General features: G+C 52.5%; 1 protein-coding gene across 1 annotated transcript in view; it reads right to left on the reverse strand.

Annotated features, from left to right (window-relative positions):
• PDGFC (platelet derived growth factor C) overlaps positions 1-5,872 on the reverse strand; it is a 218,078-nt gene extending 212,206 nt beyond the window's left edge. The window contains exon 1 of the mRNA XM_060011578.1: positions 5,468-5,872. Within this exon, the coding sequence (XP_059867561.1) occupies positions 5,468-5,690 (223 nt within the window). The 5' untranslated portion in view covers positions 5,691-5,872. The remainder of the gene's footprint in view (positions 1-5,467) is intronic.
• Positions 5,873-10,782: the final 4,910 nt, after the last annotated feature.

The following is a 10,782-nucleotide window of genomic DNA, read 5'->3' on the forward strand; positions in this document are numbered from 1 at the left end:
CCCCCAGGCCTCGAAGCAAAGAAGCTGCAGGAAGGAGGCTTGAAGGAGGCTGTATCCTTTCTTCTCTCCGGGTCCTTCAAGCTGCAGGTGGGTTGGGCCCGAGTGCCCAGCAATGGGGAGAAGAGACAGGAGTTTTAACTCCCCTGTGAACTAAACTGTCCATAGCTGAAAGTGTCAAAAGGCTTAAGCATCAGTGTGGCAGGCGCAGGAGGGATCCATCAGGAAGGAGGCCAGCAGGGTTGGAGCAGTGTCCCCGATGTCCCCAGCTGTGCCGGGCATTAACGCTGTGGCTTCTGCTCAAAGATGCTCCATCTGTCCTGGAGGAGTGGCCAGGCTCCTTCTCAACCCACTGGCGATGTTTCAGTATTTCCACAATGGGTGTGGTCGTGCCCCGTGCTTACCAGCCAAAGATCGACCACTAGACGTATCCTCAGGAGACAGAGAAGGGGGATGCGAGGGGAAAAAAATCACAGGTGGAGGCAGTGGTAGAGAAAAATAATTCAGAGACTGTTTAACCAAGGAGCGTTCAGAAATTATATGGTGTCATACAGAGATATTCTGACTACAGATAACACTTGCAAATAGAACCATCAGAGGCATCAAAAGCAGGCCAAGTAAATGAAGGGACTTTTATTACGACTTCTACCATGTTGGTTGATACAAACAGAAACCTCCCCTCTGCTCAGCGCTCTGGAATAACCTAAATGGGAAAAGAATTCGAGAAAGAATAGATGTATGTATACGTATGGCTGAATCACTTTGCCGCACACCTGAAACTAACACAACATTGTTAATCAACTATACTCTGATATAAAATAAAATAAAATTTCTTTAAAAAGAAACATCGAGGGAAATGTTTAGCAGTCTTGGGAACATTTCGGGGGGAAGGTGGACATTACAAATGCACTGATTCAGTTATTTTTTATTTAACACACATCACATTATCATTAGATTTCTATTTCTACAAAAAGTGTGCAAGTTTATAGATAAGACAATTTTTGCAAATGTTGATGTTGAAATGTTGAAAAAAACATGTAGTAGAAGAGAATGTCAAGAAGATATGTAAGGAGTAAGTTTCAGGAAGGATGAACTAAGAATAAACCAAGCTAAGACGTTGGTGCCTGACACAGGGCACTACAAAATACACCAAGGACGAAAGTGTAGGGTCGGCCCCCAGCATCTATTTACAACTATTCAACAAATGACATATAGTCCCTGAGGCTTCGTACAGACCTTTGTACTTTCTAATTACCTTTCAGAGGTAAACATCAAGTTTCTAAGATTAAGGGTAGAAGGTAACAGCTGGGAGAAGAGGAAATGTCACCAGAAAATAGAAGGGGGATTTTTTGTCACCTATGGTGAAAAGCAATATTCATCATTACATAATGGGGCTTCGCTTCTCCAACTTCCTCAACTACCCCAAACAGAGCAGAGAACCAGGAGGAAGTTAAAAAACAAAAAAAACCCCTCTAAATAACAAAAATAAATGTCACAAAGGTCATGCGCGACAACTTATAGACTAACAGGAAAGTCCCCTGGGTCCTCGGGCAGAGCTATGTACTCTTGGACCCTATTCTAAAGGTCGTGACGATCTGCCTTGCAGTCAAATACAGCTTTGAAGCTGCTACCTAGGGCAGAGGGGAGAGGAGTGGATATGGACACACTGGCAATAGGAGGAGGGGTGAGCTGGCACTGAAAGAGACGCACTGAAAAGCCGTAAACACAAGACACACGTGCTGAGCGAGGCACCAGGGGACCATCTGTCCCCAAAGTAAATGGCCGCACAGGCCACAGAAGCCCTTGAGGACAAGTGCGCAAACAACAAAGGATGCTCAGTGGGGACAGGGAAGGGGGAGGGGCAATCTGGGGCAGGGGATTAGAAGGTGCGCTATTACGATGTTGAAAATAAGCTACGAGGATATATTACACCACACAGGACTGTAGCCAATATTCTACAGTAACTATAAACGGAGGATAACCTTTAATGATCATGAATCATTATATTGTACACCTGTAACTTACATAATATTATACATCAACTGTACTTAAATTTTTTAAAGTAATGTTCGTAAGGAAAACCCTAATCAACAGAGACATATCCCAGATCTACACTCACAACAGTTAATAAACAGTCAGAAGCATGTTTCAGGGCTGTGGGTAAATTAAAATCCCTCCCCAGTGACACAAGGTGGGTGAGGCCTCATCCCACCGACAACCCTGTGACTGGCGTCTACTGGGGCCAAACACACGCGGTAAACAAAACAAGCTGTGTTCCCTTTCGCTTGAGATGCGCCTGATTCCCTCTGCTACAGCCCGGAAGCAGCATCCCAGAACTCGCCCATTTCCTGGGAGGAGTCCTCTCCTAAAAGGCGTGCATGCAGACCACACTCACTTCCCCATGGCCGTACAGCGCGTCCAGGCCAGAAACCCTACCTGCGTCAGCGTTCTCATCTTTCCTCTCCCTCTCTCCGTTAAATCTGGGGGCAGATCCTTGGTGGATATGGGAGACTTCATTGTCAGCAGTCAGATTAAGAATGAAAGACACAGAGGCGGGAGTTCTCTGTGGTCCAGCGGCTAGTTAGGGCTCCGCGCTTTCACTCATGGAGCCCAGGTTCAATGCTGGGTCTGGGAACTAAGCTCCCACAAGCTGCGCAGCGAGGCCACAAAGGCACCTCATAGTACTGGAGGATAAAATTATTTTTCCAGTAAAGTGGCAAGAACTGCAACAGAGTTTTGAGGAGAGAAACAACTAACTGAAACAGGGTAAGTGACACTGACCCCTCACACCTAATTCTGAAGCGCCTCCCTTGCCCCGGTCTAAATCCAAGTGCCCGGCATCGGTCAGAGCAATCAATTTCCATGTTTGACAGGGCTCAGGACACCCAGTTGATTTTGAAACTGAGCAGGCCTGGGGATCTGACGGAGTCAACCCCACAGGAGGCTCTGGAATTCTCCAGGGAAGAGAGTAACCATCCGTCGGGGAGGGGGGTGGTCAATGGTGGACAGAATGACCTCAGACTGTCACAACAGATCGATTTGGACATCTCACATTTAGCAGTTGTTCGAAGACCTTTCTGAATATGACACAGTGCACAGACTGGGTGGATGGCGTTTTCTATGTGGTACCCTCAGGGGGGTCTGTACTGGGGGAATCAGACTCTCATCTACATTGAGAGAAGCAACAGGGCAATCAGAAACCAATCATAATTCAGTAAGAGGGCAAAAAAAAAAAAAATGCCCACATGACGGAATGGAAAAGTTGAAAGCCACAAAAAGAGGAGAAAGTTCCAGCAAAGCCGCTCACTTTCCTGGGGGATCTTCCTTAGCACCCACCTGTTACCCTCGCATCCTGGGACCTTCCATGCGCGGGAAGATAGCTCTACACCGCCCCCTAGCGCTGGCCGCCCCGCTTCTCAGGCTGAGCACCGCAAGGTGAGCGGTTCCTCCACCTCCACTTACTTCCGGCTGCCAACCCTCCCAAAGGCTAAACATAGACCAGTCCTCTGCACACAGATTAGGAAACCACCCGGCTATTTTTAGCATCATGCATCTTAGGAATGGAAATGGCCCAGCCTCTGACGGCAACACAATGTGTGTGGCCTGGCTTCACGAACCCACTTCTCAGGAGGGGGGTCAATCGACCCCGGAAAGTGGCCAAAGACCCCGGTGAAAGTTCTGGGCCTCGTTACAAAGCGACGATGGCACGTGGACCACAAGAAAGAATGGCAAGGAAAGGACAATGACAAGTACAAGTCGCGAAGGGACTCGGGAAGATGAGAGATGCCAGGACAGGCCTGATAAGTAAGTCAGAGCATTAGGAGAAAGGACCTGGGATGGAACAAATAAAAAAACAAAAGCCAGGAGCCAGGGATACGGTGCATGGTCATTTGGGGAAACTTGGTCCAGTCAGAAGCGATATTTTCAACTGGGCATTTATTTTACGTGATAAAGAACAGAGGTTGGTCTGATCCGTCTCCTGCCAGGGTACAAGTGGCGCTGTGGCTTCTTTGATCCCCCCTCGCCCACCCCCCCGCCCTGTCCCCGCGCCCCCGGCCCTCTGCAGCCCCCGGGATTGGACGTGGATCCCTTTGATCAGCGGCTCAAGCAGCCTGCAGGTGCCCCGTCCCATCACATCACCAAGTCGTAAGAAGCAACCACAGTGCTATCAGCCTTGTGATGCCTTGTCTTGCTGCCCAAACAGCGAGTACAGATAATGGCTACAAAGGTCCCAGGAATCCTTATTTTCTCTCTTTTCGGACTCTAGAACTTTCTGTGCTTTCTTAAAGGTGAACACTCTGGAGAGTTTCAATCCAAACTTGAAGCTCGGAGACACCCCCCCAAAACCGACAGAAAAAGTTGCTTGTGACTTAAAAACACAGTTCAGGGCACTCTGATCTCCTAGGCACACGCTGCTCACGTTCGTTTCGCACGGTTCATGAAGTGACAGCCTTCTTGCATTCCGAACAGATGGCATATAAAGCAGTAAAAACATGTACATTTCTTTTCAAATAACACCGAGAGCCGCCACTTGTAAACAGGGTGTTTAATATTCTAATTTTAGACAGCCTGCATTGACATTGTGGTTTCATGTGCAGTATAAAATTTCTATTTACAAAGTAGTCTCAAAAATGACTTCATAATGTTAGATCAAGAGCAAAAGGGTTTAGAAATTGAATGATGTAAATCATATGGGGTTCAGAGGCTAAGCAAATTACACACCCTGAAGCAGCCCTGGCTTTATGAAAGGAGCCTTTCTCCGGCTCTGTGCGATCCCAGCCCAAGGGAACTTGCATCTGAGAGTTTTCTAAACATTTCAGGTACACTTGAAAGGTGAAAGTAATTCTCATTTCCTATGCAGGATTAAGTCGTTTCCAGCACACACAAACTAGCAGTCACTCACCATCGCATATAAAAACACACTACCAGAAAGGTAAGGGCTTCAGGAGTACAAAGGCACATTAAAAAAAAAAAAAAAAAAAAGAGCACAGGAGAAATACATTTTTTTAATTCCCCCCCTGCACACGTCCACGGGGCCCCTCGACCTCTTGGTTTGCTATCTACTTACTGATTAATTGATGCCTTTCCACCGCGAACGCTTCAATTAATGCGGCTGACACACGTCCTGGGACACCCCTCCCCAGGGCAAAAAGCTCGGAGGAGAGTCAAACATGCCAGGACGCGTTCGTGTCGGACTCGGGTCTAGAGGCAGTTCTCGAACTTAGGACTCCGGCGACGAGAGGTCTTGCAAGCGCGCTGGCCCTGAGGCCCCCCAGGGCTCCCAGCATGTCCGCGCTGCGGCGGCGCCCGCGGGGACACTCAGGCTGCCCCGCTGGAGCCCGGCGGCCGCTGCCCCAGCCGCAGGCTGTGAGGAAGCTCCGCGAACGCGGCGCGCGGGCCGGGGTGCGTCCCGCCCGGGCGCGCCGGGCGGCGCGGGCGGCGCGGCAGGGGACGGAGCGGGGGCACTCACCGTTCTGCTCCTTGGTGCTGGCGAGCTGGAGTTTGCTGCTCAGGCTGGACTCAGCCCGGGTCCCGGGTCTCTGGCCGGCCAGGGCGGATGTCAGCAGCAGGAGCCCGAAGAGGAGCATTGGGCTGAGCGGGCGGGCGCGCGGGCGGCGGGCACTGGGGCGGCGGGGCTGCGGGCCGGGCTCAGCGCCGCCGAGCCCCGCGGGCTCCTTCCCACATCCTCCCATCCAAGGCTTTCTCCGAGGGCCCTCTTCGGCGTCTCCAGTTTGCGCCGAGGATCAAAGCAGAACCTGGACCTGAACCAGTTCCCCGAGGTCTGAACAGATCCTGCGCCGCGCCGCGGCGGCGGGGGGGGGGGGGGGGGGGGGGGGATGGGGGCGAAGGCGAGGGGGAGGGGGGGACGCGGGGGCCGCGCGCGCAGCCGAGGAGTCCCCGGCCAGGGCCCCGAGCACCTGTCAGCCGGCCGACAGCCCGGCGGCGGGTCGGGGGTCGCGCGGGGCCGGCCTGCAGCCCGCGGGGCGGCCGGCACCTTCCAATCGATCACAGAGCTGCCGGTCGGGGCGCTCTCCGGGCGCCGCGGCTGCCCCGCCCCCAGCTCGAGGGGGAGGGGAGGCCCAGGCGCGGGCGCGGCGCCGGGGCCGGGGGGTGTCCCGAGCGGGGCCGGGGTCCCGGCCGAGGCCGCCCCGGCCCGGGCGCACGGAGGCCGCGGGACGCGCTGCCCGCCCGGAGCGCGGCGCGGATCGAGCACCTGGAGGCGGTCCCGCGCGCCCGACCCGCGCAGCGCCGGAGGTCGGGCAGGGGTCGCGCGGGGGCCGCTCGGGCGTCCCCTCCCCAGCGCTCGGGCGGCGCGGCGAGCGGGCCCCGGGCGCGGAGCAGGCCGGCGCGGACCTCGCGTGTCCCTCCCCTTCCCCACCTTCCCGGCGCCGGGGGGGGTGGCCGGGGTCCCGCGCGCCCGGGCGGTCCGGCAGGTGCCGGCGCGTGCGCGGGGTGCCGCGGGGCCCCGGCGGGGGGATGCGGCCCGGGCTACCCGAGCGCCACGCGACGAGCCGGCTGGGCGCGGCGGGCGCTGCCCGAGCCGGGAGACGAGGGAAGAACTTCCTGCGCCTCCCCGTCTCCGCGCGGCCCTCCCCCCCGGGCCGGGGCTCCTCGTTCCTTCCCGAGGGCATCCCCGTCCCCAGAGGGCCGGGCTGCGACCCTCGGCCAGGCTTTCTGCGCCCGAGGAAGAAGGGAAGGCGGAACGCGGGGAAGTCTTTGCCTCCAGCTTCCAGCCCTCTGAAGCAGGGAGTGGAAAAAAGTAAATGTAAAGACAAATGGCCGGGATAGAACACCATTTATTCCTTTAACAAACACGGTAGGGACCGAATGCCTCCTGAGTCGGGCACTGTTCTAACACTGCAGACGTGCAACCAGGCAAAAGTCTCTGCCCTCGTGAAGCCTGCCTCAAGCAAGGGCCAGGGCAGGCAAAGCACAAAGAGCGCCCACCTCCTGTCAAAGAGCCGAGGCGAACCACAGGACCAGGTAAGGCCGGGGGAAGGACGGAGCCCCAGGGGGCGAGCTGAAATACGGGCGGACTTTCAGGGCTCCTGCCGAGGGAGCCAGCTGCGCTTCCCGGCCCGCCTAGGCCCTCGGTGAGTACGGAGGGGAGCCGCCCTGGGAAAGGTCCAGGGACGCCTGGGCGGGGACACCCCCACCGTGGACCCAGCTAGGGGCGGAGCCTTCCCGCTGAACGTGGCAAGCCCCCTTCCTCTGCTCGGATGCCCACCGAGCCCAGCCAACTTCACCTCTCTGCTTGTAACATCTTAGTTCTCTTCTCTTTTTTCCCCTCTTAAAATTCTCCGAGGCTCAACTCCCCTTTGAGGCCTTTGCTCACCTCTCCCATGGGTTCATTCTTACTGCTTCACCACTTCTGTCTTCAGAGAGCAGGATGTTAAGGCCGATAAGGAAAGCCCAGTCTCTGATCGTGAAGACGCCGCAGTTTAGCAGACACAGGCCTTGGTAGTGTCTTCACTTGAGCAGCCCCTCAAGGCCAGTGTGAGGCCATATTTGCGCAGTAAATATGTTCTAAACGTGGTCTGTAGATCTGGGGGAGAGTTCCCAGTTTTAATAGCTTAAGGAGATTCGTATGTAAACGACCTGCTGTATGAACACACTCTAATCTATTTGTCTTGAAACCAATCGCTTCCCGGTTTTTCGAATTCGGTACTTTTCATTTCCTAATCAGGATTTTTCTAAATGACGCTGTTATATGTCTATATCGTTGAGTTTGCTGACCACCCACATAGAGTGTGTGTATGTGTGTGTGTACAGATTTTATCCATTTGCTCTCACGAGATTATAAGGGTGATGACTACCCTTTCTTTTGTATCGTTTCATACTGGCTAGAAGAGTGCCTGGCCCAGGGAGCTCATAAAGAAACACTCGGGACCGACTGACAGGTTTCTTGATTGGAGTCACTTACGTTCGCCCTAGAATGTCAGCATGGAGGTTGTATTTGAAAAGTTACACACGATCTAGAATAATCCTCCACCTCTGCGTTTCACCTCATCCATCGTCTACAGACGGCTTTGGCACTGGCCTTATAAATAAAGCCAGCCGGGTGCCCCTGCAGGACTCCAGACCAAATCCGCCCACATCTCCATTGCCTGGGTTCCCTTCCGTGTCCTTGCACTAGTGTCTCTTGAACTGCCCTTGGCCTTGGCAAGGTTGATGGTTTTAACACTGTATCCTCCTCTGCTCCATTCTGCTTATGAACCCTTCCTAGGAAAGTGGGATCCTTGCATCGAAAGTAAATTTTATATAACCCGGAGTCTGCACAGTTACTAAACAATAGATTCTGAATGAATATGGCTTTGTTTTGGCCTAAAGCATTTTCCTTGAGGAAAGGCATCTGTTCCGCCCACCAGGAGAAAATAATTGGGAACATTCTTTGTGGTTTTCGTGTTTTCTTAAACCTTCGGCAGGCGTGCCCACTCCGGCTGAATATATGTAGAGTACCACCTACAAATTCCTGATGAGGAACATGCCGGAAGGTACTCGGTTATTAGCAGTGATCATTTTGGGGGGGAGGGAGGGTGGGTGTCGCTATTAACTTTTTTTTTTGGAATGAAATAAGATTTAAAGCCAACCAGCCATTCAACTAATGACTTAACACTCAGGAGGGCAGGAACCATGGGGCCGTATATTTTGCCCAGAAAATCAAATATTACAAGTTTTCTTGCTCTTCTTCTGATGCAGTCCTGACACACACACGCGCACACACACATGCACACACACACACGTGCACACACACACACACACAGGGACACGTGCAAAACGATTTTGACTTTTCCCAGAACTTTTCAGTATTTTAGTGGCAGATGAGTGAGTAGGAGTTTCTGAAGTTCAGAGTGCTATGAACTGAAGTGTCCACTACTTTCTAGAATGACTAACTAGCAATACTTCTTTTTTCTTTTTCTTAATAAATTTATTTATTTATTTTTGGCCACATTGGGTTTTCGTTGCTGCACGCGGGCTTCTCATTGCGGTGGCTTCTCTTGTTGTGGAGCATGGGCTCTAGGTGCACGGGCTTCAGTACCTGTGGCTCGCGGGCTCGGTAGTTGTGGCTCGTGGGCTCTAGAGCACAGGCTCAGTAGTTGTGGTGCACGGGCTTAGTTGCTCCGTGGCATGTGGGATCTTCCCGGACCAGGGCTCGAACCCGTGTCCCCTGCATTGTCAGGTGGATTCTTAACCACTGTGCCACCAGGGAAGCCCAGCAACACTTCTATACACATTTAAATGAGGCTGGGAGCTGGGACTGTCGTTAGTAAGCAACGTGAATGCCCACAGATCACAGCAGGAATAGACTGTTCTGGGGGAAAGAAGAAGTGCAGTAAAATCTCTCTCAGAATCATGCTTTTGTTTCTCCACTCTCTCCATTTACCCCGAGACACACATGACCTCTCTCTCTTCAGACATCTCAGGATATATTAATACTCTGTTTTTCCACCCTAAAAACAGAAAATACACTTTTCCTTATATTTTGTTTATCGAGATCGGTCACCCCTTACCTCCCCATGTGCAGCTGGAATCAGAAAGGCTTGCCTGCCGAGGCAAACGGTAGAGGCTTGTGTCGGGGCCCGCTCTCAGAGGAGCAGATGTACTTTCTCATTGTGGCCTTTTGAGGGAGGGGAGTCCAGAGGTGGGAAGCTCAAGGTGTGTGGCCCAGAGAAATGGGAGATGAGGACAGGCCTTGAGGTGGCTTTGCCCATTGAACTCAAGCTGCTCTTTCCTTCCGGAAGTCACGGTTGAGTGTGCAAAGGTTTTCTGTCAAAATCTCAGAAGTGCTTGTCTGACTCAGAACCCAGAGCGTGTAAGGAGCCAGAAACAGCCCCAAAGAAAGAGGAGCCCTGGCCAACTCAGGGCCACCACAACGAAGGATCGTTTCACCGGGAGACGGGAGACGGGAGACCCCGGACTTAGGCTGGCTTCACTGCTAACAAACAGCGCAACCTTGGTCTAGAATCCTCTCTGCCCCTTTTCCTTACAGGAGACGTTTACACTGGAGTCTGTCTCCAGTGTACATGGAGCATTGAGAATTCTTAGAATTCTTCCATTCTCTAAGCTACGACAGGTAGTGATGCCAATTCTTTTTCAACTTAATTGTGCTTCTGTGATGATACAGGACTAGGACCAATTTCCTGGCCTCAACTCAGAGGTGCCTGGAGGCTGGCAACAGAGGATGAATAGGTGCTTCTCCCCAGGTCCATCCAGTCATGGTAGTTCTCTTTCACCTGTTACGATCCTGGTTGGGAAAGAGAAATTCTACTGATAACCAAAAAGAAAGGGAGAAAAAAGAGTTTGGAAACCACTGACTAAGGCAAGTGTCAGGAATTGTATTGAATTCAGGAAAACAATTAGTTACGTGTGGGTAGCCACCTTTTCATGTTTAATATCTGTTTGGTATCATCAGAAGATGCCAAGTGTGGTTCCGAGGTAAAGAAAAATAGTACAGTACATAAGGGAGCTGTAACTCGTAAGGAAATTCTGTCGTCATTAGCCAGGCACGGACATCCGATCTGCTATTCCACAGAGTCCCACGGGTGGCATCCCGAACAATCCTGAGATCGGGGCGCCCCCTGAAAATTCGGACAACCACCAAACACTGTGTTTGATCATATCCCGTGGTCAATAAATGTCCTTTTTCTCTCCCCCGAAATCATGTGTAGGCTCTGCAGGCTTCTGTCCACGTGGTGACAAATCGTAGTAAAGAACTCAAGACACGGCCACGGATCTTCCTTTCTCAGACAGTGAGCCCCTTCTTTCAGAGGTCATGAGAGAAGG

The sequence above is a fragment of the Delphinus delphis genome, chromosome 5 (genome assembly GCF_949987515.2).
Source record: "Delphinus delphis chromosome 5, mDelDel1.2, whole genome shotgun sequence".
NCBI lineage: Eukaryota > Metazoa > Chordata > Mammalia > Artiodactyla > Delphinidae > Delphinus > Delphinus delphis.